The sequence below is a fragment of the Panthera onca genome, chromosome A3 (assembly GCF_046562875.1).
Source record: "Panthera onca isolate mPanOnc1 chromosome A3, mPanOnc1 haplotype 2, whole genome shotgun sequence".
Lineage (NCBI taxonomy): Eukaryota > Metazoa > Chordata > Mammalia > Carnivora > Felidae > Panthera > Panthera onca.
The window spans coordinates 21,982,830-22,010,486 of record NC_138341.1 but is presented as its reverse complement, the minus strand read 5'-3'; the positions used below and the strand labels follow the sequence as shown (position 1 = coordinate 22,010,486).

General features: G+C 46.7%; 3 protein-coding genes across 3 annotated transcripts in view; 2 read left to right on the top strand and 1 right to left on the bottom strand.

Moving 5' to 3' along the window:
• Nucleotides 1–915: 915 nt before the first annotated feature.
• On the bottom strand, nucleotides 916–17,024 carry GCKR (glucokinase regulator). Its single transcript, XM_081795121.1, is given in 19 exon segments — nucleotides 916–966; nucleotides 7,228–7,311; nucleotides 7,403–7,500; nucleotides 7,693–7,789; nucleotides 8,163–8,239; nucleotides 8,599–8,696; nucleotides 8,929–9,039; nucleotides 9,694–9,856; nucleotides 10,102–10,111; nucleotides 11,008–11,114; nucleotides 13,387–13,480; nucleotides 14,454–14,507; nucleotides 14,687–14,753; nucleotides 15,109–15,201; nucleotides 15,443–15,546; nucleotides 15,548–15,556; nucleotides 16,180–16,248; nucleotides 16,439–16,595; nucleotides 16,922–17,024. Coding segments are annotated over 19 exon segments (1,629 nt in total). The 5' UTR covers nucleotides 17,008–17,024.
• Nucleotides 17,025–18,595: 1,571 nt separating this feature from the next.
• Nucleotides 18,596–22,323, top strand: FNDC4 (fibronectin type III domain containing 4). The gene is made up of 7 exons (XM_060651299.3): nucleotides 18,596–19,021; nucleotides 19,203–19,347; nucleotides 19,425–19,540; nucleotides 19,770–19,974; nucleotides 20,426–20,515; nucleotides 20,809–20,933; nucleotides 21,097–22,323. The coding sequence occupies exons 2-7, from the start codon at nucleotides 19,227–19,229 to the stop codon at nucleotides 21,130–21,132; spliced, it is 693 nt and encodes a 230-aa protein (XP_060507282.1). The 5' UTR covers nucleotides 18,596–19,021; nucleotides 19,203–19,226; the 3' UTR covers nucleotides 21,133–22,323.
• A 1,209-nt stretch (nucleotides 22,324–23,532) lies between these two features.
• Nucleotides 23,533–27,657, top strand: part of IFT172 (intraflagellar transport 172) — a 34,524-nt gene continuing 30,399 nt past the window's right edge. Inside the window, exons 1-5 of the mRNA XM_078444848.2 lie at nucleotides 23,533–23,724; nucleotides 26,202–26,345; nucleotides 26,591–26,703; nucleotides 27,144–27,183; nucleotides 27,473–27,538. Coding sequence (XP_078300974.2) covers nucleotides 23,686–23,724; nucleotides 26,202–26,345; nucleotides 26,591–26,703; nucleotides 27,144–27,183; nucleotides 27,473–27,538 — 402 coding nt within the window. The 5' untranslated portion in view covers nucleotides 23,533–23,685. The remainder of the gene's footprint in view (nucleotides 23,725–26,201; nucleotides 26,346–26,590; nucleotides 26,704–27,143; nucleotides 27,184–27,472; nucleotides 27,539–27,657) is intronic.

Below are 27,657 nucleotides of genomic sequence, written 5' to 3'. Positions count from 1 at the left end.
AATATCATACACAACTGTACAAGAATTGAATTCACTCGCTATCTTTGTACCATCCAAGAACTTGGCAAGTAAAACAAAACAAAACAACCTCTGGACTTCTAGAACCGTCCTGCATCCAACCTTGGAGAAATATGACCTTTCACCATATCCATTTCACATGTGGGAGTGAGGCTACTGCACATGTTGGCATCATCAACAGGATCATGGGGTACTCTGCCCTCTCCAGTGCTCGAAAGCAGGGTATCTTCTCTGACTTGACCCTGTTCACGGTGCCAAGAAGAGAGAGGAATTTACCCAATGAAAACAGAAGGGAGAGATTTCTGGGTAAAGAGAAGCAGAGAGCCTCTGAAGGACCCTTTCCTCACTTTACGCATCTTGAGCTGCAGACTTAGGACGAAGCATTTGTGGAGGATGAAAACCAAAAGGATGACGCTGAGAAGGCACCATGGGAGTGGTGGTTGAGGAAAGCGGTACCGGTTAAGGATCTAAGGTACAAGGTACATGTCGATGTACAACAGGAAAAGAGAGCTCAGATAGAGGCCCACAGATACTTCGAGGGCATTTATGGCTACCTTTAAAAGGTTGATTACTTTATCCTAAAACCAAAATCTGGGTGCGCGTGGGTAGCTCAATCGGTTAGACGTCTGACTCACAGTTGCGTGAGTTCAAGCCCTGCAGCAGGCTCTGTGCTGACAGGGCAGAGGCTGCTCGGATTCTCTCTCTCTCTGCTCCTGCCCCATTTGTGTGTGCTCTCTCTCTCTCTCTCTCTCAAAATAAATAAACTTAAAAAAAAAAAACAAAAAACAAATCTGGCTCTTAAAAGTCACCTTACTGCCTGAAAGTTCCAGTGAGCTTCAGAGGTTTTAGTTGGGTACTTCTCAGGCACAAGGGGGAGCCCACTGTCTACTATCAGTCTTATGCATAGCCACTGAAGAGCTGGTATGGGTCTGTGATGAGCAAGGGTGCCTTTGATTTGTCAAAACAGATGACAGCGGAGGTGTAAAACGGACAGACTGAGGTTTCCAGTGTCAGTCGCGTCCTGCCACCAAAGGCTGTTCAGCACCCCCAGGGTTCCTTATGTTCGTTCCCCTTACAAACTTGGACAGGGGATGCAACTCTCACTTCAGGGTCTAATGTGTGGATGTAGTTTTCATTCTAGTGACAAAGATCCTGTCATGCCTAACAGGGACTCTTTTTCTGAGTGGCCTATGTTGGGGACACAACTTCTTCCCCTTTCCTCTGGAATTAGCTAAATTCCCACCTCTCCCCGTTTGTGTGATTCTATGCGGGAGCAGCGCGTACATGCACGTGCGTGCACATACGCGCCTACATGTGTGTTGGGGGGGTGGATACAGAGATGCTGGAGTAAGGTCTGGATTAGTGGCCAATGAAATGGTCTTGGGGGGCAGGGGGAAGTAAAGAAACAAACCTGCTGTTGAGACCAACCCATGCCACCCATCTTGTCCCACCTCTAATTTATTAACTCGGATTTACTGAGTTTGGAAGATTAACTTTCCAAAACAAGACATTTAGTTTTATTTCTAGAATCAGAACATGCCAGTGAAAGTGGGGACCACTGGGTCAAAAGCAAGAACTACCCCCAAACTTTCCCCACCCTGGGCTGCGGGTGGCCCTGGGATTGGGCCTCTCCTCCCACCACAAGTGCTGCTAGCCCAACAAGCCTCCGTGGGCTTCACTTCACTTGCCCAGAAACACCAGTTCACTGCAGGGCAGGCTCTAGGCTTGATGATGTTGGAAATCAACATTCTCACTAAGGGAAAACAGGAAGGAGAAGAAGACCGTATGTATATTCTCCTATGTGTATATATAAGTACATATGTGAAAAGAACATATACAGTTAACCCTTGAACAAGGGTTTGAACTGCACAGTTCTGCTTATATGTAGATTCTTTTCTTTAAATACACTGTGGTACTGTAAATGTATTTTCCATATGATTTTCTTAATATTCTTTTCTCTAGCTTACATTATTGTAAGAATACAGTATATAATATATATAACATAAAAATATGGGTTAATTGACTGTTTATATCATCAGCAAGGTTTCTGGTGAACAGTAGGCTATTAGTGAAAAGTTTCTGAGGAGTCAAAAGTTATATAGAGATTTTCAACTGCATGGGGTGTCAGTGTCCCTAACCCCCACATTGTTCAAGGGTCAACTGTATTTCCTTGTTCGTTCTACTGAAAAGGCCAAGAGGCAAAGTCATCAGTAGCAGTGAGCCTACCCAGCACCTAGGTTTCTAAATACAGCAGTACCCACTTATCCACAGGATAAGTTCCAGACCCCCCAGTGGATGCCTGACACCATGGATAGTACTGAACCATATGCATACTATGTTTTTTCCTATACATACATACCTATGATAAAATTTAGTTTATACATTAGTCACAGTAAGAGATTAACAATAACTAATAACAAAATAGAACAACTGTAATATACTCTAATAAAAGTTATGTGAATGTGGTCTCCCTCTCTCTCTCAAAATATCTTACTGTACTATACTCATCCTTCCCCCTTCTTGTGACAATATGAGATGATAACATGGCTACGTGATGAGATGGAAAGAGGGGATCACACAGGCATTGTAACGTAGCGTTAGGCTACTACTGACCTCCTGGCAATCCGTCAGCGGGATCATCTGCTTCTGAACTCTATTTGATTAGGGTAAAGGAAACGGTGGAAAGCAAAACCATGGAGAAGGGGGGACTGCTGTACCAATCCCCACTGACAACCACCAGGGCTCCTTGAAAATTACTGATTCCAGCCAGGGCTGGAACCAAGGAAAGTACAGGCTGAACGTGGGACATTTCTGTACTCCTACATAGATTGGGTACACAATTGTCCATACACACACACACATAAATAATAATTAAGAGATTTAGAAACTGAAGTGATTTCCAAAATGTCTTGTTAAGCAAAAACACAAGGCACAGAAGACTATAATATGCTACCCTTTGCATAAGAGAAAGGTAATTTTTTTTTCCAAAAAGAAACATAGATGGGGAGCCTGGGTGGCTGAGTCGGTTAAGTGTCCGAATTCAGCTCAGATCATGATCTCACGACCTTTGAGTTTGAGCCCCGTGTCAGGCTCTGTGCTGACATAGCTCAGAGACTGGAACCTGCTTCGGATTCTGTGTCTCCCTCTCTCTCTCTGCCCCTCCCCCGCTCACACTCTGTCTCTATTTCTCTCTCTCTCTCAAAAAAATTTTTTTAAACAAAACACAGCAAAGAATGTTCAAACACTAATGGGGATATGTCACAAGGACACAGGGGCCAGCTTGAATAAACTCTCATTTTGAACATTAAAATCAATAATGACAGGAATGGATTAAAACACATTTAACAACAACAAAAAATTAATGAGTCCATACAGAGTCTAAACAAATATAGATGAGTGGGAAGAGAAGAGAACGATTTTCTTTCCAGAAGAATGTCAACTAATAAATGTAGAAATAAGGTTAGAAATAGAAAATCACCATTTTAAAACCACCCTAGTAATAATTGATTCAACCAAGAATCACCAGTGCATGCTAAAACCATTGGGTGAAAGATTGCTAAGGCACAGGATACAAAGAAATCTGATACTACCTTGAGTAACTGATCAAACATAGCATCACCAATAAAGGGACTAACTGATATCAGGTGCCTCCTAATGTGATAGGCTGATAAAGGATATCAGTACTCCTATGCAGTACTCCTGCCAAAAAACTTCACCTGAATATAATGAAGAAACAATCAGGCAAATCCAAGGTGAAGCACATTCTAAAATCAAATTGGTCCAGATTTCTATGCTATCAATGTCATAAAGGACACAAAAAGCAGCCAAAGAACTCACGTAGAATAAAGGAAACTAAAGAGACCTGATGACTAAATGCAGTGCATTATCTCTGATTGAATCCTAGGCCTGTAAATAAAAATAATACAGGGAGAATTGGGGAAGTTTTAATACAGTCTGCATGTTAGATAATAGTATTCACTGTCATTTTCCTGAGTGTGATAATTATATTGCAGTTACGTATGCAAATGTCCTTGTTCTTAGGGGACACAGTAATTTATGTCAATTGTCATCATATCTCCAAGTATCTTTTAAATAATTCAGAGGAAAAGAGGGATGAAACAGATGTGGTAAATGTTAAAGACTGGTTAATCTAGGGAAAAGTGTATGGGTGTTCACAGTCCTATTTTTGCAATTTTTCTGTAGGGTGGAAAATTTTCAAAATAAAAGTGTGGGAGGAAAAAATGTGTGGGAGTTTACATCAAAAATATTTCTGCAACTAAAGATTTACTAATGGAAACCTCCTTATTTCAAACAATTGCTATACATTTAGAAAGATACAAACTGGATTCAAGCAAAAGACAGAAGCCATAGACACGCACACAAAATATTGCTAGATGTGACTGTCTAAAAATTTAAATCATCTCTACATCAAAAACATAGAAATAAAAAATAGTAATAAACTAGGGGAAAATATAGAACAGGAAAAAATGGCTGCTATCCTTGCTATATACACTCCCTCTTATAATTAGTAAGAAAAATAGACACTTCTAAAAGAATGGGTGAATATTCCCAAAAGGTATGAAGAAGTAATTCAAAAAAGAAAAAAAATTCAATGGCCAATATATACTTTTTTTTTTTTTTTTTTGAGACAGAGACAGACAGAGAGCAAGCAGGGAAGGACAAAGAGAGAGAAAGAGAGACAGAATCCCCAGCAGGATCCCCACCGGCAGCACAGAGCCTGACACGGGACTAGAACCTAAGAACCATGAGATCATGACCCCACCGCAAATCAAGACTCAGAAGCTCAACTGACTGAGTCCCCCAGGAGCCCTTTAATCTTTTTTTTTTTTTAATATAATTTATTGTCAAATTGGCTTACATACAACACCCAGAGCTCATCCCAACAAGTGCCCTCTTCAATGCCCATCACACACTTTTCCATAGTCATCAAAGGAATGTGAATTAAAACAACACTGAGTGCTTTTTGTTCTGTTTCGCTTTCTTTGCTGATTAGTGAAGATTAAAAAGAACAATGCTACCCAGTATTCAAAGGGTATGGGGGAACAAGCAATTTTCTACTTTGTTTACAAACCTTTTAGATCACTTTGACAACCTGTATCCAAAAACCTTGGAGCGCCTGGGTGGCTCAGTCGGTTATGCATCTGACCCTGGCTCAGGTCATGATCTTGAGGAGGTCCAAGAGCTCGAGCCCCATGGAGCCCCAAGTCGAGCCTGGGGTCAGGCCCTGTGCTGACAGCTCAGTGCCTGGTGCCTGCTTCAGATTCTGTCTCCCTCTCTCTCCGCCCCTCCCCTGCTTGTGCTCTCTCTCTCTCTCAAAAAATAAACTGGTAAAAAAAATTTAATTAAAAAAAAAAAGCCTTAACATCTTACACACCTTTTGGCCCAGTGATTCCACTTTTGACATTCATCCCAGGGCTTATCCTCACGAAACAGTCAAATACATGTAGAAGGATGTTCAATGCAGTATTTTGATTAAAGCCATGATATCGAAACTATCTACAAGGTCTAACAATGGAGGGAAAAGTGAACAAATTATGGTACATCCATACAGCAGGATACTACATCAACATTAAAAACAATGATGTGGATATAATTGTGCAGAAAGGTGCTCATAATTTTCAATGAAGAGAAGCAAGTTAAAAACAGCATGTCAAATATTGTCCTATTTTTGTATAAATATACTTACATTTGCATAAAAAGTCTAGAGGGACATTCTCCATAATTTGTCTAAGTGGTTTTTGGGAAGAAGGCTGTTACGGATACTTTTTTCCTTCTTTTGATTTCTGTATTTTCTAAAGTTTTTACAATGAAAATATTGCTATTTTAATTACAATTTTCTTTAAAAATACACATATCTTTCGAAAGATCACAGGTTAACACTCTCTACTGTATCCCCTAACCCTGGAATAGTACCTGGCATGTGATATGTGTATAAAAAATATTTGTTGAATGAAGAGTAAAAGAATCTGGCTCAACTCACGGCTATGGCCAAAGTGTATATTGTACAGCGAAACCAACCATGGACTTAGAGTCACAAGGCTGGGGTTTCAGTCCTGACTCCGCTTTAGTTGTGTGGCCATGATTACAATCCCTTAATCTCTTAGTTTCAACTTCCTTATTTGAGACATGGGGGACATTAAACATACATCCTTTAGGAGACTGTTATAAGAACTGGTATTATAAATGAAATACTTTGCAAAGTGCAGAGGCCTACATGTGTATTAGGTATGATGACTGTATAATAAACCGTGTAAGTGTGGAGAGGTATATCACATAAAGGAGGAGCCTAGACAGTGTGGGTTTAATCAGAGAAGACTTCTTAGAAGATGTGAGATCTCAAAGGAGACAATGAATGTGGAAGGTATGCCAAAAAGTAAAGATGTGACGAATGAACAGCATTTGGAAGGGAAGATAAAGATACATGTTGGAAGCAGCATGGATCCCCTGACTCAGGGGGAGAGGGGCTTCTGGTGAGCTCTGAGTACAGGTAAGGCAACATTCCAGCTGTTGTCTGCTCAAGTTAGGAAACTTCCTGGAGGAGGTGATCTGAATAATGGATGAGACCATGGCTCTCTAGGGCAAACCTTCAGGGCTCTCGTTGGGCCCTGTGGATGGTAAACAGGTATTGAGTGAGAAAACTGAGGGCTAGAGATATAAAACTGCTTTCTTTCTTGGGCCACAAAGCACAGCTGAACTGACACCCAGATGTCCTGATGTCCACTTCAAACTCTAAACTGCAAAGCGCACCCAGGGTGATTATTATTTCTGTGGTTATCACCATGGGTGTACCAGATTATAATTTTACTGGTAAATAGGATCCGTATCAATGTAATATTGCCTGCAGTGAATTCAGCATAGTAAACTTGCAAACCTATACCATAAAGACTTTTGTATAGTGAGGATGACTATGGTATTGACAGTGAACCTGTAACAAAGGACCAATGAGTATCTGTCAAGTGATTGGTGGTCTGGCCTTTTTTGCATTTTTCTTTTTTGAATATTTCTGGAGAATACTGAGCCACTGCCTTGGAAACTCTGACCAGTGACCTGGTAGCCCAAGAACTTGCCCAGCTGGCTTTGTGGGAGTCCAACAAAGCTTTCTACCCACTAGCCTTGAGTTTTCTAATTTCTGGAATCCCTCCTCCTCTGAGTTCTTTTCTATAGACAACACTTTCTCATGCTCCATACCTGGATAAAGTGCCCTTCATATTCGAAGCAAAGCAGTGGCCACATGATACTGATGATGGAGGGGAAGAGTTTCTTCAGAGGGGTCTGGAGAAAGAAAGAGGAACAGAAGAAGATCTCCAGGAAGGCCTTGCTGTAAGTGCCACCCAAGGTTCCCTCCTAAAGGCTGGACCCTCACCGGCAGGGACTGCCCCACAGTGCTATGTGCCAAGGCCTGGATGTTGGCAGTCTTCTCTCTCACCTGCTCCACCAGCGTCTGCACCTCCATGAGGTTGTCTAGAAGGGGAGGGCACCGGAGTTGAAAGGCTGGCTGTTCAGCTGTTCTTCCCGTTACCCTGGGGTCCAGTCAGGACATATGCCCCTGTCCCTGCCTCTGAGCAAGTGCCTTAAGACCCAGAAAAACGACAGTTCCTGAGTCACTCCACTGCCTCCATCTACTCACCCCACTGCTCCCATCTTCCCTCTTACCATCCAGGGTAAAAATGAAGACCACAGTGTCAATTTCTGTGAGGGATGGCAAGATGGAAGTCAGGAAGTCCTCCTGGGAGAAGGAGAACTGGGGACCCTGCACAGAGGAAGATGAGAGTTCCCCCCATGAAAAACTCCAGCACATTGGCTTGGAGACTGCAGAGAGCCTCAGAGGACCTTTAATACAGTGTTCTTGTATATAGATGAAAGGTTCAAGGAGGTAGTGTTTTGCCCAAGATGATGCAGCAAGTTGAGGGAAGAGCATGGGACTAGAGCCAGCTTTAGAGGGCGAATCCAGAGCCTTCCACCATCCCTGTGCTTCCCCAAAGACTCCTGACCTCTAACCCATATTCTCTTCTCTGGATGACTACCATGTTGTACTCCCCGACCTGTCTCCACCATTCCTTACTTCCCACTCCCTGCTCACCAGTCACCTTCACAACCTCTCCCACATCCCATCATCCTCCCACCTGGTTGATGAGCTCAGCCTTCTGGTTAAACATATCACTGTGATCACCAATGAGAAAGCCACGGACATCTCGGAAATCTGCAAAGTTTAAGGACGGAGAGAGGAGTAATGGGCTTTATGGGAAAGAAAGGTTCCAGACTGGGGGGGGGGGGGGGCGCATATGTTAATGGGGCTTGGAGAAAAGTGGCAAGTGGGGTGTAGGATGAGGTGTAGCACGCATGAGAGGCCACAACTAAAGCAGGGCTGGGAACTGAGGGACCAAGGCCGGAGTAGGGGTTCAAAGGAAAGAGTATTTGACTGAAATGCCTATTCAGATAGAAAAGAATGGACATTGAATGAGGAACCCTCATGGGTTGGGAGAAGGAAAGTGTTTCGATAGCAGACCAACTAGTTTGCATCAGGAGGAACCAGGAAGAGAGTCTGGCCTGGGGTTCCACCAGCACCAAAGATGTGGATGCACTCCACTCCATCCATGATGGCAATGATGCCAAGGGTCTGCCAACCAACAAGGTACACTCAGCCTTTTTTCTCCAGGCTGAGAATGGGCCCGAGGTAAGGACATGAGAGATCACAATAAAAAAAAAAAAGAAGAAAGAAAAAGCCAGGGATCAGAGAAAGATGCGTATGTCAGAGCACAGGACTAAACCAACAGAAAGCCTGCCATGACCCTCCACCATGCAGATCTGCTACCCTCACCATGTTAACATGTGTTCTAAGGACACTCCCCACCCACACCACTTCCCCCCTCCAAACACATTTCCACACACCTGGTGCTGGCTTGCTTCATCAGGGTGGCGCTCTTAGGGCTTTGGCTATAGGTCACCTGATGAGACCGCTCAAATGTCCACAGGATTTCCAGAAGGCATCTGGGAGAAAGGCTAGCAGTTCCCAGGGTGGGCCCAGTGCCCCCTCAGAAAGTATGAGTATCACCCCTGCCCAGGGGAAGGCACAATTCCCTTAAAACTAAGTTCTACTGGCCCTTCATGGAAGTGCAGTGAGTGGACCCCGACAGCATTCCAGAAGGGCAGAAAAAGTTTCAGTGAGCAGAAAACAAAGACCAGACAGAAGGACAAGGACATGGGAGAAGGATAGGATCAGAGTTGGTGAGAAGGTAGGTGGAGAGTCTGGGAGCCAGGCCAGAAACCCTGGTAAGGGAAGAAGCCCCCAGCAGAATGAGCTCTTCCTGCCTGATCTGGACCATCCCTAAGTCACAGACTCTCCGAAGCTAGGTTAGTTTTGGATGTCCCAGGTGGGTTCAGGGATTAGGTGCTCCAGGTGGGCACAGGGATTAGTGGGCCCTGAGGAATCTAGGGTCCACTGGAAACAATCGAGACTCTAGGACTGCATGGTAGGAACAGTGGCATCCCCAGGCCAGCTCTTTTCCCACGGGAGGAGCGGTGGCGCCTCTCACCCTTGCTGCCACTAACCAGTCTCTGAGTCCGGACCTGCCACCCCCCAACCTGTACCATCCCACTCCCTGCCTGACTCTGAGCTTTCTCTTGTTCAGATCTTCCCTACCTCTCTGACGCTGCAATGCCCCCTGGTCCACAGTCTTGTGCGCTGCCAGTAACAGGGTTTCCAACAGGATCTTGGTAGCGTTTCTACCTTTCATCCAGGATGACCCACTGAGGCCTGGGGCTGAGGAGGTGATGACACCCAGGAGGAATTGGGGAGGAAGGAGAATCCCCGAGCTCACTAGTTAGTGATCACTGGGCACGCAGTCTGGTTAGTGACTCCCGGGCATGTGCTCTAGTTAGTGGCCCTTGGGCATGGAGTCTAGGTAGTGACTCTTGGGCATGCAGTCTGGCTAGAGGCCGCTCGGCATGCATATGGCAGTACTGGTGGTGCTCAGTATGCTATGAGGAGTGCTGGGTTGAGGGCTTAACTGAGAGAAGGAGAAGAGAGAGAGTAAGGGCCACCTCTGGTCGTTTCTATGGTACATTCAGGACTCTGAGGAGGAAGCCACAGGGACTGGATGTCCTGCTAGCTGGAGATAAGCGTTTTTCACTGAGGGTCTTTTTTTCCCCCCAAGAACTTTCTCCCCACTCAAGGCCCCATTTTTTAAAGAGCAGTTTTTCAATGCAAACACCACATTTCATGTTCTTTGGACAGATCAATGAAGCAGCCATTGTAATGGTCCAGGTAGGTAACACGACACACCAAACATAAAGAGATTATTGCAAAAGGCAGGACAAAGGCAGTGTCTGAGAAAAGGAGATTAAAAGCAATCAACTGCAGGCAGGAGAGGGGAGCTCCTGAGAGATGAAAGATATGGCACTCACATGTGACGTGGGGTTCCTGCCTTCCCATCTCACCAAAGGAAGAGCAAGGAGAATGTCACAGCCGTGCCCGTCACAGGCAGGGAGGGGCAATGACAGCGATTCAGCCAAGGCTCCTGCCAAGTCAAAGTGAGTATAGACGATGCCGGTGCCATGCATCCTCGATGCAGAGAAAAAGGCACAGGAGCACAGGAGGCTTGGAAGGCCCACTCAGTTTTGGAGAAGATTAGAAAGCAGAAGAATGAAACTGAATGCCATATTTTTTAAAGCCCATCTTTGAAATTAAAACACAAAAGAACAACTCTTTCTACTGATAGATGAAGAAGAGGTTCTTCAAACAGGAAACTGCCCTAGATGGCTTAGGTATTTGATGATGACTGATTTAAGAGGCAGGGTCAGGATGGAAACACATCTTAAGGTGAACAAGGAAAGGGGAAAATAGGATTTGCTTTACAACATTTTAGTTGACACACAACGCCAGGAATTCAGACCAGATGTAACAACCTAAAATTGGAGGCATTTGGGAAGTGGCAAGCATTCCCTAGGTGGGGGTGGGGAGGATCCTACCCCAATTGCAGGATTGAGCACAAAAGCTTCCTGTTTCTCTTGCAGTTTCTGCATCCGTTCTGCTACTTGTCAGAATGTCGAACGCCAGTCTTCAATGGGGTCATTTCCGGGGCCCACAGAGAGACAGAGGTGGGGAGATTATCTGTAAGGATCTCAACGAAGGGCTTCAGATGGGAATCAGGATCAAAGACCACATTGAGATTGGGGTCCAAGGACAACAACCTCCTAGAGAGGTGTGCTTTAGAGCTCTTAGGGGCTCTGTGTCCCTGAACCCCAAGGACAAGGGTTTGTAGAACATTCAGCGATTTAATCCCAGAGCATAGCCAACTCTCAAACCTAAAACTCCAGCCTGAGACCAGAACTTTCTTGTATCCTGGTCCTTGCACATGTTCCACTGTCATGACCATACTACCCACACTCTCTGTAGGCCCCTGGAGGAGTACCTATCATCAGAATGTCAAAATTGCCACCTTATTTTCAGTCGTAGGGTCCATCAGAAGCCCTTCCCATTTCCGGAAACATATTCGGGAAATCTCCCCAAATAGCAAACCCCTCACTACCTGAGGGACAAGACAACAGTTCCTCCTGAAGGAACCCAATTACAAGGTATGAGGCATATCACCTAACAGTTGGCAAACACACCTTTAATAAATGAATCCTGAAGAAAACAATGTGCTAGTGGGACAAGAGAGTAACAATCTTGTTGGCTGCATAGGTGTAACCATGGAATCTCTGAAGAATGGGGATCTTCTGTAGTTGATCTCTGCTTGTCAATTCTGCTAGGGGATAATTAGCAAATCACCTATTGTGGCAGGAGCTCAAAGAGTTACCTTTGAGTTCTCCCTAACTTCCCCTTATCATCCCATCCCTGCAAAAGTTCTACCCCTTCTTGAACTATTTTTACATTTTTTCATCTGTATTTCTTCGAGGGCAAACAAGTTTCATATATTACATACCCATTGTGTTAAGTGTTTCCTATCATTTGTCCTCAAACTACTTCTGAAACTCCTCTCCCAGAGAGAGGAGACAGTGTTCACTGGGTGGTTTAAAACCGAGATTCTTAAACTTGGCTAGTCATCAAAATCACCTGGGGAGTTTTGTTTGTTTTTTAAACTACCCATTTCTGAGTACCACGCCCACCCTGAGAATCAGCTTCAGGAGTTCTGGAGAGGAGCCCAAAAATCTGTATTTTTAAAATGCTTCTCAGACGATTCTGAAGATCAGCCAAGTTTGGGAGCCACTGATTTAAGGAACAACTGGAAGATCTCCACGCCTACATTGTTTGAAATCCTTCATTTCACTTAGTCACAGTGCCTGAAATTAGCATCATTTGCCGCAGATACATTTTTGGTGAAGGAGAGTCCTCCATTAAAAGGATCAGGGTTAAAAGTATCTCAGACTCATTTATATGTTCATACGAACTACACTACAAGCCTGGAATCTAGGAGTTGAGAAAAGGGCCTCAGAAAGAACCCAGCTGTCCCTCCCTCCAAGACCACCATTGAATGTGCAAAGCTGCTTTTGAGGAATCAACAAGCCTTCTCTGGAATGCTCCAGAGAAGGAAGCCTTCAGCTTCATCAGGGCGTCCACTCCAAAGGTTAATTTACAGAGTTCCCCAAACCTGCCTGTGCACCAAAATCTCCAGGGATGTTTTTAAAAAATAGATATTTCAGGTCCTTACCCCAAACCAACAACATCAGAGCTCTCACACAAGGGGCTAAGAATCTACTTTCTTAATCCTTTAACACTGTCAAGGCAGCACATTCACAGAACCACCTGAGCACTATTGGTTTCCTATGCTGACCTTCTCTGAGATCAAAGTGACCATTCACCTAGAGAATAAGAGGGAGGTGATTTGGTGGCACAGAGTTCTCAGGAAAGGGGAACCAGGTGAGGGATTTGAGTAGCCAGGGGGACTGAAGGGGTGCCCAGAATGACAAAAGAGAATGGATGCTAAAATAAGGGAGCTGGGCAAAGGGAGTCAGTACCCAACACTCCTTTGAAAAGACACTTGAAAGAAAGTACAGAACTTTGTGGTACGCATTTCCCTGACCCTATTCTATCTTCTAGCCCTTGTTTTCCTTGTCTCTTCCCTCCCTGTTTTGAATGCATCCTTTATTGGATTTTATGTGGTCTTTGTAAGCTGCTTTTAATCTTTTCTGAAACAAGAGAATAAATCAACCAACTGACCAAAAACACAAAAATAAAAACCAAAATTCATAAGCTTAGGGACAGTCTATATTTACTTTAATATTCTGAGATGTGATTAATGAGACCTTAAAAACCATGCCCTCACCTTTGTGGATTTTGGCAGGGTTCCTCTCCGCCTCCCCCTGGGGGGTTGGCCAATCATCACCTTTCATCACGGAAGGCTCACCTGGCCATGTTTACGGGGTTGAAACCTACCAGGACTGGCAAGAAGATGGTTGGGTTATCCATGCAGTAGTCCATCTGGCCTGCCACAAAGGGAGCCTGATGGTAGGGAGAGAAAAATAGGCATGATGAGAGGGGTTACTCTAGTGTTGCCCAAGGCCCATGTGCATCAGAATCCCCCAGAATGCTTGTTAGAAACGCATATTCCCAGGCCCAGTTAAGATCTACTGGATCCACATTTGAAGGGAAAGCCCAGGGCCTGTATTTTTAACAAGATCCCCCAAGGATGTCCTCTGCATGGTAAATTTTGAAAACTACTCAACTAAATTGTATGCTCCTTAAGCTCAGTGTCCTGCCCTCCTTGTGTGCCTCCTTCCACATCGGGCATCGCTGAACTCGTTTCTGTTTAGTGAATTGTTAGAATCAGCTGCAGTTGTGAGGGAAAATTTGGGTCACCTAGTCCAGTGCTTCTCAAACAGGCTACCTGGGAATCTTGTTAAAATGCAGAGTCAGACGCAGTAGGTCTGGGGTGGGACATGAGATTCTGCATTTCTAGCAAATCCCAGGAGATACTAATGTCGCTGTGTGAAGACCATACTTAAGTAGCAAGGGACTGGTCCAGGGGTCAGCTCTTTCTGTAAAGAGTGAGAGAGTAAGTATTTTAGGCTTTGTGGGCCCTATGATCTCTGTGCAATACTCAACCCTACCGTTGTAGGGTGAAGTAGTCATAGATATTACATAAACACAAACAGCTGTGTTTCAGTAAAACTTTACTTACAAAAACAAGCAGTGGCAGGATTGACCTGCCAGGGTAGTCTGCTGACCCTGGGACTAGTCCATCTATCTTGGTTATTGAACGGATTGATATACAAGTATTCTGAAATAGGATCCTTTTCCCATTGTCCCACATTCATACAACTGGGTCTTAATTAGTGAGAGTAAAATCAAAATTCCTTATGCAAACCCTCTCTGTTGTCTAGCACCCACTTCATCAATCTATTTTCCATGCTATTCTATTCCCACTTCCTTTCTCCCCATAGGATAGATCCACCCAGCCTGTCTTCACACCCACAAAGAGTCCCACCGAAATGCCAGTGACAATCACCCTCTTCTTCCCAGCAGCCACCTAGGAGAGGAGGATGGGTGAAGCAGTGCCACCAGGAGGATTCTAGGATGCAAACCTATCAGGTGGGAATGTCAGGGGCAGGACTGGGGAAGGGAATGGGCTTTTGCTAGATAGGGGCTTTCGTGTCATCATGAGAAGGAACAGAGGTCTCTGGTTGATTCTTAGTGGAAGACACAGACCTTCTTTAGTTCCTCAATCCCGTGCGGAGCACTATCTTCTGCCCCCTCCCTAGATGCCACCACAGGCCTACGAGGACAGACTCAAGGTCAGTGGCACTGGTTTGGAAGTAGAAGCCTATGGTATATTAGGGCAGGCTGCTTTGAGAGAAGGGAATGAAGGGAAAGCTACCATTGACTGAACACCTACTCTTTGCTTGGCACCATAACAGATACTCTATAGGGCTGAAAAACTCAAATACCTACAAAGGCAAGTCATATAATTTAAGTATGTGAAGGCAATAAGTGTAAGGCAATAAGAAACAATGGGGACCAAAGCAAACTGGATACAATCTCCATCTAAAAGCCTTAAAATTAAATTTCTAAAAAACACTATCCAGGCCAAGCAAAATATTCATAGACCAACATAGACCAATTTGGCTTACCTGTCACCTCCTGCAATGAGGTAGGTATAAAGATGTTTCTGTCCTAAACCTTTCTGACAAAGCAAAGGAGCAATTATCTTGGATTTTCGACACCTAGAGAGTAGAGACTGTGTAAGGATTCTCTCAGGCCAGTGCTTAAGCCAGTACTGCCTGGAAGCTGGCACTTAAAACGCTACTTGCAGATGATTGATTGGGGGTGGGGGGAATGGGCTGTAGAGACAGAAGATATGGGGCTCCATATGGGGTGAGATCCAGCTTGGAAGAGAGGGAGCCAGGGCTAGAGGGGTTCACCTAGGAGCTTAGCTATGATTAGCTTTGTGGTCCTGAGGGTCACCCCAAGAAGGCAGGGGGAGGAAAATCAGGGATAGGGGTACTCATCGACATGAGGAATGCCATCCTGCCAGAGGTGCCCCCTCCACTCAACACCACCAGCCACCCCCTCAGGCTCCTGAGAAAGGAAAAATGCCTATGTCGCCATGGCCTAGCTCAGGTTGGGGAAGCATGTTCTTTTCTTTGTCAGTAGCAGAACAGGAATTAGGGAGTCTTCTTAAGCCTCTTATGACAAAAGTGAACAGAACATAAGCAGTACGATGTGGCAGAAAAAATCCTGGATTTGAGAAAGAAACTTCAGTCTGCTCCTAACTCTGGCTTAGCTACTTATTCAAACCCTTACTTATTCCAGAAAGGACCGAGCAGCTTGGTCATCAACCAATCAATCAATCAGTAACGCAGCGCTACCCAGCAATTATTAGCTGGATATATTTGGGCAAGCTACTGTGATTTTGTTTTCCTATCTGGAAAAAAAAAGGAGACAATCACACTAATTTCACAGGTTTTTGCAAAGGTGATGAGTGTGAAAGTACATGGTCAATTATAAAGTATTATGCAGATAATAGTTATTTTAATTACTGTGGATTAATAACATGACAATAAAGATCTCAGGGGGAGGACTGGGAGAAAGGAGAACTGAGATCTAGCAAAATGAGAAGTGGAGGCCAAAAAAAAAAAAAAAAAAAAAGAGAAAGGTGGAGAGAACAGAAGTTCAGGTGGGAGCAGATGAAGAGTCAGTACCTTCAGCACTTCCTGAACTTTTCCAGCCACTTGTACCATGGTGGTCAGAATTGATTCACTATACAGTCGCTATAGGGAACATGCAGGAATCAGAAGCCAAGAAAAAGAGAATGGATTGGGATGGGGGAGAATGAATGTTGCGGTGGAGGGGCTCTCAGGGTTTCAAATATTAAGGACTATGGTCTCAGAGAGCAGAGGTTAAGGTGCGGTTGGGGTTGGTATCTCTATTTTCAGTGTCCAGGGAATGGGTCTGGGTCACCTGGTATGTGGGCATGACTTGCCCCTTCTCCTGGAAGATCTCAGCATCACATTGCCCCAGCAATCGAACAATTTGTTCAGCATCTGCTCTGTCCAGGTCCTGGGTCAGTGGGTTTGACTTCTCTGTGGCTGGCAGGGGCTGCCTCATACCCAGACAACTAGAGGGAAGGGGGCACAAAGATACAGGCAGGAAGCCGAAGCCTCATTCATACCTGCTGATCCGGAGGTGGGAGTGGCAGCAGGCGCAGTACTTGGACACAGACACACACACACACACACACACACACACACACACACACGCACACACACACCACCCAAGGATTTAGCCTGCACTTGGTACTCTGGGCCTATAAGGGAAAGAAGATCAGGAAGGAAGATGGGAAGGAGGAGGGAGAGAACAGAAACCAAGGGTGGAGGAAAGTCCAGAAAAGAAATGATTCTAGGAATCAATGCAGAAGACCAACATGGAGAAGGGGGTCTCAACTCCCACTTGCCAGGCTCTGGGGTCTCAATCACATGTTGAAACTGTTTTGTGCCCGGCATGGTTGCACGCTGTGGACACCCTGTCATACCTGCCTCTTCAGCCACGCAAATCTTTCTGTCACACTAACTCGGCTTCCAGCTGGCAGGGCCTTATCTGAGCCACAGTGATGATTAACCCAAGTACCCTGGCCTCTCTGAGTACCACCCCCTCTGAGCACCTCTTCCTGCACCCTTTCCTGGTCAGTAGGCCCCCAGCCCACTCGTCACCTCAGGGGAGCTCCTGGGGTCCTTCTTTGCATGCATGCAGACTGCCCAGCCTCTGCTTTGCCCCTGAAGAGGAAACCTGAGGTTCATTACTCTTGCCCTTTGGACACAATGACCTCTTCTCTGGATGACCTGGAGGCTGAAAGTGCAGGATAATACTCAGGCTCAGGCTCAAGCCCAGGGCAGTGAGAATCCCTGAGCAAGAGTGCTCTGGGACCAGGATGCATCAGGAGGCCAGAGATCAGGATCTTCAGGGACAGTGGAGGTCAGAGGACCTGGACCATAGCTTGATCACATGCTCAAAACACCCAGTCCTCCCTCTTGACCCATTTCACTCTTTCATCTCAGAAGGAAGGCAACAGAAGCTTCAGAGCCCCAGGGGGACACACATTGAACTGGATATTACAGGAGAAAGTGCCACAGAAATAGAAATGCTGCAATGAGAATTAGAAACCAAAGTATCTGCCCTAAATACATTAGCCAACATTTATTTACACTGAACAATGCACTTTTCACATATCTTATCTCATTGGATACATTAACACTAAGAAGATTGTATTGACACCCTCATTTTTCAGATGGTGAAACTGAGGCTCAGATAAGTGTTTTGCTAAAGATCACATAGCTGACACAATTGGAACTCACACCCAGGTTGTCACTCCAGATCTCATGAAATAACTTAAGGATTTACATGTTTGTTGAATGAATGAAGTAACTAACAGATTAAGTACAAATTACTGATAATCTCTCACTCACATAGTGTTGTAAGATTTATAAAGACATTTCCCAACATTTTCTCATTCGATCTTCCCAACAGCCCTATGAAGTTCTGGACCCTCTGATTTGCAGGTAGAAAACCTGAGACTTAGGTGACCAATTTCTCCATGCCAAGCAGTAAGTGGCAGAGCTAAGACAAGAACCATAGGTCGCTCGCTGCTCTTTAGATTTCCCCCTATACACCCAGCAATCTTAATAATCACTGTATCTCCAGCTCTTAACATGCCAGAACATATAGGTGACGCTCAATAAATATTTGTTTAATAAGTGAAAGAATGAATGAGAGAGTGAAGAGAATCAATATCAGATTATGAATGGGGAAGAGATTTAAAAGCTGACGCAGTCTACAAGTAGGAGATTGTTAAAACAATTATCTCCGCCACGCTATCCCTCCCGCACGGGAGGTGCAATTCCTTCTCCCAACTTGGCTAATTCCAGCGCGGGAGGGAGGGGCCCTCCCAGGTGCAGGAGACCCTCGCACCTGCGCCTCTCCCCACGCCCCCCGCAGGCTCCAGGGCCGGAGCCGGGATCGGAGGGATGGGGACCCGGGAGGCCGCCAATGGGAGGGTCGTGGGAGGAGCCCCGGGAGAACGGGGTCGAAGGGGGGGGGGGGCAGGAGGGGGATGACGGCTGCGAGAACCCCAGCGGGGCGGGGCGGGCCGGCACGTCCCGGTCGGGCTGCGGCGGAGCGAGCGGGGCCAGCTCTGCAGAAGGCGGCGGCTGGCTGGCCGGGACGGTCACATCCCGCTGCAGGGGCCGGCGGAGCAGCCGCACTGCCTCCCGCACCCGGACTCAGGCCAGCGGCCAGGCCGCGCCGGCACCGCCCCCTGCTCGAGGACAGACTACGCGGCCCGTCTGAGCTCTGGGGGCCCCGCAGCCCCGCGGCCGGCTCCCGCTACGCCTCCGCTCGCCCTCTGTCCGCAGCTCGGTCCCGCGCTGCCCCCCGCGCCGGGCCCGCGCCGGGATGGGGTAGGGGCAGCGCCACGGAGTCGGGCGATGGGCCGCCCTCTCGGCACCGAGCAGCCCCCCGAGGCCTGACCGATCGCGAGGACCGGCGGAGGTGGGTGTGGGCAGGGCAGAGCCGCGCACCCGGGTGCCCGGGTGATGCGGGGGCGGAGAAGACGTGGAGGGAAGGGGGGCTCCCGGGATGCTGTGGGCGGTGGGGAGCCCGGGAGAGCTGCTGCCACCGTGCGTTCTGGGCAGTCCTTGAACCCCCACCCCCCAACTCCTGCCACCTCCAGGAGCCCCGCCTGGATGTCAAGCGGATGCCCCAGTGCCTCCCAGCGGACTCGGTGGGGACCATGGCTTCGCTGATGCCCCTCTCCCCATATTTAAGCCCCACGGTCCTCCTGCTGGTCAGTTGTGACCTGGGCTTTGTGCGAGCAGGTGAGTAAAGGGGGCGTGGGGTTAACCAGAGCTTGTGGATGGTACCTGTTAACCTGTTAACTCACTGGCACCCACAGACCGGCCTCCCTCTCCTGTGAATGTGACAGTCACTCACCTCAGAGCCAACTCGGCCACTGTGTCCTGGGACGTCCCAGAAGGCAACATCGTCATTGGCTACTCCATTTCCCAGCAAGTATGAATCACCCTTCTGCTCCCTCAACCTGTGTCCTTGGATCTCTGAACACTCCTTCAGTTACCCCCACCCCAGAACTAAGCTCCCCTCCCAATGGTGGGGGAAGCTGGGACCTGGTGTTCCCTCAGTCTCAGGCTGCCTTTTTCACCCTACTCCGTGGAGTGCTTGGATGTTCAAGAGTCCTGGGACTGGTGTGAGACTGCCTTCCTGTCCCATCATCTCCCTGCAGAGACAGAATGGCCCTGGACAGCGTGTGATCCGGGAGGTGAACACCACCACTCGGGCCTGTGCCCTCTGGGGCCTGGCTGAAGACAGTGACTACACAGTGCAGGTCAGGAGCATCGGCCTGCGGGGAGAGAGCCCCCCAGGGCCTCGGGTGCACTTCCGAACTCTCAAGGGTTCTGACCGGCTACCCTCAAACAGCTCAAGCCCAGGTGAGGGTCTCAGCTATTCTCCATTCCCTAAACTTTGGATTCTCTGGCTTTTTACCTGGCCTTTAGCCTCTTGTTTATTTCCCCCAAAACGGCAACACTCTAGCTTAGATGAATAAAAGGATGATTTAATTCATCATACTGCCAAGAAAGGAAGGAAAAAGGTTGGCAGGGGACTGGATATAGACAGGCTGATAATGAATCATTTGGGAGAAGGGCTTTTAAGCTTCCTTTTACCCATCCTTAGTTCACAGCCTCCACCGCAGCCTGCGTGAGTACTCGCATGCAGCCCTCCTGCTTTTTGGTCGCTAACTACCTGCCCACCAATAGCTTCCTAGAGAGCGGCTACCGGGGGCAACCCTGTGATAAGTCTACCCTGACACTAGTGTCCAGAATCATAGAAGAACTCTGTAGCTGCTCCCCCATAACCTGGAGTCTATCTCCTCCTTCTTAGGTGACATCACAGTGGAGGGTCTGGATGGAGAGCGACCGCTGCAGACAGGGGAAGTGGTCATCATTGTGGTGGTGTTGCTCATGTGGGCTGGTGAGTAAGCAGCTGGACGGGGGGGCCAAGGATTGGGGGGTGGGGAGCTCAGTGAAGGCGGGACATGGTAAAGGTTGTTGGGAGAAAAGGCAGGGAGAGAAATGGAGTGGGGAGATGCTTAGTTGAGGGGAGTGAGCAGAAGTTGGAGGAGAGGAAGATTAAGAGGGTGGTGCTTGTACATGGGCACCAGAAATTCAAGGATTTTCTAGAAACTGTATGATTATCTCACTGCCCTTCAAGGCTGTGAGTGGGGAGGTCAAGATCAAGGCTCAGATTGTATTGTTGTGTTTCAGCTGTAATTGGGCTATTCTGCCGCCAGTATGATATCATCAAGGATAATGACTCCAACAACAACCCCAAGGAGAAGGGGAAGGGGCCGGAACAGAGTCCTCAGGGAAGGCCAGTGGGGACAAGACAGGTGACGTGGGGTCTGAGGGAGGGAAAGGTGATTTTGTTTCTAGGAGCAGCCGTGGAAAGGGAGAAGGGCAAGGAGGGGCAGGAAAAGAAGGAGAATGGATATTTGGGATGGAGAAGGCTACAACTTTGCCACAATTAGAGACTCAAGCCATTTTCTCTTACAGAAAAAGTCCCCATCCATCAACACCATCGATGTATGAATGAAGAAACAGAACCAGAAAACAGATGCACTAGCAACCTGGGGATGGGGATGGGGTCAGGGAGAGCCCCAGCTGGAGATCTGCCCAAGACTGAAGGATCCCAGTTTCCTAGAGGGTAATGACACTCCCACAACCTCAGGCCTGGTACCCGTCCTCTTTCCACTGTGAGCAGGGCCAGAAGGTAGGTCTTAGGGTCTGCACCCCTGGCCCTGGGGAATGGCTATCAGATGGGATACATCCTTCCATCCCCCAGGTCCAGGGGAGAGTCACTTACTCAACTGTATCCCATTAGGTCCCAAACGGGACCCCCATTTCACCTGCATCAGGACTCTCGGCATCCCCAGCTGCCCCCACATCTTGCCTCTGGGTCTCAGAGAGGGGTGTTTCTTTGGGGACTCCCCCTCCCCCAGCAAATAAAAGGAAATGTCTGGGTCTGGAGGCAGATGCCGCACTGCACTACTCCAATGTCTTCCATGGAGCCTCGGGTGCTCCCCCTCTCACCTGGTAGCCCCTCCAGCTGCTGGTGACCTCACCCCTTGGACATTTTTCCAATAAAGGTTCTTGGACAAACTGGAACTGACTGTATGGTATACTGTATAGTATGCTGAAGACATTTCCCCACTGCCTCTCCCCTGACTATAAGGGCCTCTCACACCACCACCAACTCGACAGGAGCACTATCATTTTTAGGTGTTTGTTTTGATTCTCTAGCCTGGGATGGGTGGAGAGAGGCCAGAAATGGGTGTAGAAAACTAGAGCCCTAGTTCCTTTTGTTTTGTTCAGTGAGAAGGGGGAGAAGGTGAAGAAGGGGATATAAGTTCTCCCGTACCAGTGGAAACTAAGGTTATACCACACGAGAAGGCCAGTAACCTTTTTATGTTCGCTGCCCACGTTGACACCCAAGCTCTTCACCATTTATCCCTCTGATTCCTCCATCACCCTGAGTTGATTTTCAGAAAAGGACTCAACAGTGTCTTGGGACAAATGAAAGAGCAGCTACACTAATGGATCCCTTGGTGCCATGTGCTCCTATCCTGTGCATTCCTGTACCTATTCTTCCCTGCCCTCACTTTCCCTTTTGTCTCCATCTCTGTCTCTGTTCATTCTGTCGAAAGTCAATAATAATTGTAAAGTGCAAATGAGTTTATATTCACTCTCCGCCACTACGTTCAGAGGAGGATTATGGAAATAAAACTGAGGGGTTGGAATCCCCCCTGTCAAAAGACTTCTACTTTGGGCTCTGGGGCGACTTGTTTCCTGTGAAAATAGGGGCTGTCCTCTACTCTTTCCTAAATTCCAAGGGGGGGGGGGTGTGGTGCCAGTGAGAGAAATAGCTGTTGACGTTTGCATCCACTGTGGGGGAAAGGATTCAGAACCCAGAACTGGTGTAGACAGCATATGCTACATTTTCTGGAGACATACATGTCTTCTCAACTTTGGATCTTTCCAGAGGAGGTATATAAATAACTCTCCTTCTCTGTATCTCAGTCTCTCTGGTATGTTACAAGAATTTAGACCAATAATTCTGAAATGGACCCCAATCCAAAGAGAGATCAAGAAGTCAATATCCTTTCTACTCAAACAAGCTCCAACCCCAGGTATCACAAGACTTAACCTTAACCTATCAGGTGAGCCAAGCTCCGGTTTGCCCTCTACCTTGAACCATAGAAGCATCCTGATCTGGGCAGCTGTCTTTAATCCACTGCCCCCCAATTCTGAAGTAGGGTACCTTACCTCTCACTGGCTATGAGTTCCAAAACACTCATCTCTCAGACTCTGGACACATCATTTCTTGGGATGGGGGTGGCACAGGGTATAGAAGCATTGCATGGAGATGGAGAGACAGGAGTTCAGAAGGGATATAAAGGGTGTTTAAATGCACCAGCTCTGGGTTGAATCCCAGTTACATCCTTTACTGGCTGTTAGTTTGGGTCCGTGACCCTTCTAATCCCGAGCCTCCTATTATGTAAAATGGGCCTAATAATGTCATCGCCTTCAAAAAGTGTCTTTGAGATTAAATGAGATAATGCATGTACAGCACTTTGCACAGTACCTGGCAGATAACATGCTGAGCATTCACTGTTAGCTATCATTATTAGCCTTTTGATCCCGTGAAAGTCACATAACGTATTTGGGCTGAATTCCATCAGCTGCAAAACGTCTATGAAAGCAATTGCCCTGCTTTCCATCAGGGTTATGATGATTAAAAGAATGCATTCAGGTACTCTTACTCACATCAAGGCGCGAGAAAGACTGCGATTACGTAGCTCCCCGACTTGCTGAGGGCTTGTGGGCGTGGCTTGAGCCTGGGCTTGCAGGCAACGACGGGATTGGTTGGGAGGATTCAATTCCACTCGCAGTCCCGCCCTAGATCTCACTGCGCCGGCGCACGTTCTGTTTGCTTCGCCGCGAACCTACGTGGTGACCTTGCGAAGTGTGTGGCGCTCTGGTCGCATCTGCGTCAGCGGCAGTCGCTGCGGCTGCGTGGCGGGTTGTCCAGGTAACCACGGGAGTTGTCGCTGACTGGTGGCATCTGAGAGACAGGTGTTCGTCATGCAGTTGAAGCACCTGAGGACCCTGCTGAGCCCTCAGGTGAGGAGTTGCGTGCCTCTTCCCACCCCCACCCACCTTCACGTTCCAAGAAAAGTGAGGGAACGGAAATTTAATGATGTTGAGCGCCTACTGTATGCGGAAGACCGAAGGCTGTAGCGATGATCCCGACTGTGTGCGGCCGATAGTGTTCAGTAGGCGAGACGGACCGCTAACCTCGGTAGCGTTCATTCCGTTTCCTTTAACATCAGTTGTGTACGAGGCCCCGTGCTGGGCGCACATGTAAACAACGAACATAAATCTGCACCCAGATAAACCAGCGCTTTAGGAGCAGGCCCAAAAGAGGGAGTGTAGGAGACCTTCCGTTCCTTCTGATGATGCAGATCTCAGACTCAGAAGAGGCGGGGCACTGAGGGAGGAAGCCTAAACCATGCTGAAGAAAGGCTGGGTTTTGGAGCTAGGAGACCAGAATTTAAATCCTAGTGGCAGCTGTACTTTTAATACATGACCCAATACCGCTGACTTTAGCCCAGGCCACAGTCTCTCTGAGCACTCACCCAACGACTTCATTGGGAAAATGGAAGTAACAATAATAGCAACCTTAGGGGAGATGATGGAAGAGTTGAAGTAATGTACACAAAGTCCACTGTAAACCGAAAAGCAGTGTAAAAACTGATAGACAAGAGAGGAGAACTTTCAAAAATTCAAAGAACAAAATTATACAAAGCTAGTAATAATACCTGCCACCGTGTATGTTTAATATGTAGCAAGGCAGCATAAGTTAAGTTAGGATTGTGGTTTGTGGAGTCCAGCATACATGGATTTAAATCATGGTTCTGCCACTTACTAACTGTGTAGGTAAGCTTGAGCAAATTACTTAACCTTTCTGAACCTCAGGTTCCCCATTTGTAAAATATGCATAATAATGGCATCTATGTCAGCTTTACGGGGTAAAATGAGGTAACGCATATTGGGTGCTTATCAAAATGCCTAGTCTATGGTAAGATCTTGTTGAAGGTTAGCTATTAGTATTGTTTCCTGCCCCATATAATCCTCATGACGGTGCTGTGAGGAATCAGGAAGGCTTCACAGAGGATGTGGCATTAGGAGGACAGAAGGAAATTGGGATGAAAGAGAGAGGTGCTCATTGCTCAGTAAACTGCCCCCAAAACTGTAATTTAAAAATTCCTTTACCCTAATGGAATAATTGGAAATGAAAACCTCCCTCAGTCTTTCAAAATAAGATGTCACGATGCCGGGAAGGGCAAAGGCCCAGGATTGGGCAAAATGATGAAGATGATGAGCAGTGGCTGTTGAGGCATCCTCCACCCCTGGAACCGAATTTAAGCAAGAGTTGGAGGGAGGCAAAAGTGGTGGTATGGCTATTTTCTGCCTCTGGTTTGAGGACCTTGATGAAAGGGGGCCTTTTTTTTTTTTTTTAAACCCTTTACCTCTGATTTTGGAAGTAGGTGGGATAGGAGTGAAAAGTACCAAAGTTTTAAACCAGACTTCTAGAACCCAAGTAATTCATCACACAATTGGAGCAGAAACTAAATTTTTTATTTCAAGGAGGGAAGTCCCTAGTGCAGAACCATTGAGGACCAACACTCGTGGTGGACAGACGTGGCAAGAATAAGTCACTGGGAGATGATCCCTTCTAACCTGGGCTTCTGTTAAGGGACAGGAGAAGGGTAGAAATGCAAAAAACTAACCAGGTGGCATTGTTCATCCTAAGTCTCAACTCTGATTATCTATCTTACTCCTCATTCTGGAACTTTCACCATATCTCCTTTTCCTACCAAATAAGCCCACACTCCTTGGCCAGGCTTCCAAGACCTTTCCTGAGCTGGCCTTGCTCTGTTTTTCTTGCCTTATCTCCTCTATTCTATTTGCAAGATAGTTTCAGCTAAATTAAATTACTGTTTCTTGACCAGACTTGCCTTTGGTCATAAGTTCCCCATTTGTGGATCCATTCCTCAGAGCTTAAAGTTGATCTTTTAAACATAAAATTATCTCAAACTTCTCCAAACTATTATTGTGCTTTGTACATGCCGCTTTTATGGGACTCTTCCTGTTTTTGCACCATATTATTTAGCCTGGGGCAGGAATCAGATTTTGCTCTTTGTCTCCTTTTCAGCCCCTGGCCAAGCCCCTTTCTCAGTATTCAAACAAAATATTGAAAAAATGGCTAAAGACCAAAACTTATCGGACCAATTGAATTTACTTCAGCAGCAGACCTGGAATATGAGGAAGCAAGGCCATTGCAGGACAAATTGGTACAATTGATTTAGCATTGTCACCTCTTAGTGTATTTGCATTATGGGTTTCTGGAAGCACCTGTTCTCCTGGTCCAGGGTTTTATAGCCTTGGAGACCAGGATGCGTCACAGGCATCTCTTTGTTTTAAGTATTATGGTGAGGAAAATTGACCAAAGTCACCCTAGAACTAAAGGAACTAGAAATGCTTCTGCCATTCTAAATGTGCGCCTGGGTTTGTTTTTGCCCCCGCTGCCTCTGCAGGATGGAGCTGCAAAGGTGACCTGTATGGCTTGGTCCCAGAACAATGCCAAATTTGCTGTCTGCACAGTGGACCGAGTGGTGTTGCTGTATGATGAACACGGAGAGCGGAGAGATAAATTCTCCACCAAACCAGCTGACATGAAGGTGAAGAGAGTACTCTGTGTGTACCTTAACCTGTTACTGGGGCCTTGCAAACCTGGCATTCTTCCTAACCGACTCTCCATCCATAAGCATGGGAAGTGGCCTCCCTCGTCTTTTCTCAGGATAAATCCCTCAAGCCCATTATGGTCACACGTGCCCCTTTTCTTCTTTTTTCTCTTCCATGTGTACTCATTATTTCTTTTCCTTTTCTTTCTTTCTTTTTTTTTTTTTTTTTTTTGAACTCTTAGTATGGCAGGAAGAGCTATATGGTGAAGGGCATGGCTTTTTCTCCTGATTCCACTAAAATTGCCATAGGACAGACCGACAACATCATCTATGTTTACAAGATTGGAGAAGATTGGTGAGGATAGAGACTGGGATGTGGGGTGACCTGGAAAAGAAGGGGGAGGCAGGAAGAAATGCCTTACCAGGGAGGGGGAGTAGAAAAGATGATGATCCAGGCTGAGACATTGAAGGCAAAGGCCTTCCAGAGTCTGTTGTTGCTTTCCTGCCTTTGCTTGCCCCATGTGTTCTGACATCACATCCCTGGAGGAATCAGCCTAAGGTCAACATGAGGCCCTGTGAGATCCTGGGAGCCCTGGTGATACAGCATCTTTGCTATTGTTCCAAAGCTGTTCAGGCTCCCTCTTATACCTCCTTTCAGGGCTCCTGTGGAATGGTAGGGAACACTACAGGGCCAGGGAAAGTATCTGCTCTTTCTTCCCTTCCCCCAGCATCATGTGTGGCAATTTATTTTTATGAAAGTGTTTTTAATACGCTTTCCCTCCTTTTGTTTGGCAGGGGTGACAAGAAAGTCATCTGTAACAAGTTCATCCAGACGGTAAAGTTCAGACCAATCTCTGGGAGATTAGAATACACAAACGTGTATCAGTATATCTACTTATAAATGTAACCAAGTGTTGTATTTTTTAACACTGAATCTGTCTTTGTACTGCAAGGATGGTGCTGCCAGGCTGCTCATCCCCATCTGCTTTCCCCAGTAAAGCCTAGTTGTGTCCTCTCCTTCCTTATAGGCAACTGGGGTGGTGGCATGTGGCAGGGAGGTTCAGGTTGTAATTGTGCTGAGCTACATACACAAGGTTATCCTTTCCATGATTTGCTTCCTACAGAGTGCTGTTACTTGTCTGCAATGGCCAGCAGAGCACATCATTGTCTTTGGGCTGGCTGAAGGGAAGGTAAAGGAAGAGAAACACAGGAGAGGTTGTGGGTGGGGATAATGGTTCTGGAGAGAGAAATATGGTTAAACTTCTCCTTTAAGGTCAAGTTGTGTGTTGGGGGGAGAATACAGAAAGAC

Bases quoted from the DNA above. Each gene is read 5' to 3' on its own strand.
- FNDC4 (XM_060651299.3), top strand. From the start codon at position 19,227: ATGCCCCAGTGCCTCCCAGCGGACTCGGTGGGGACCATGGCTTCGCTG. The intron at 20,516-20,808 runs GTGAGTAAGCAG...GTTGTGTTTCAG, and splicing joins GGTGTTGCTCATGTGGGCTG to CTGTAATTGGGCTATTCTGC. The intron at 20,934-21,096 runs GTGACGTGGGGT...TTTCTCTTACAG, and splicing joins GGCCAGTGGGGACAAGACAG to AAAAAGTCCCCATCCATCAA.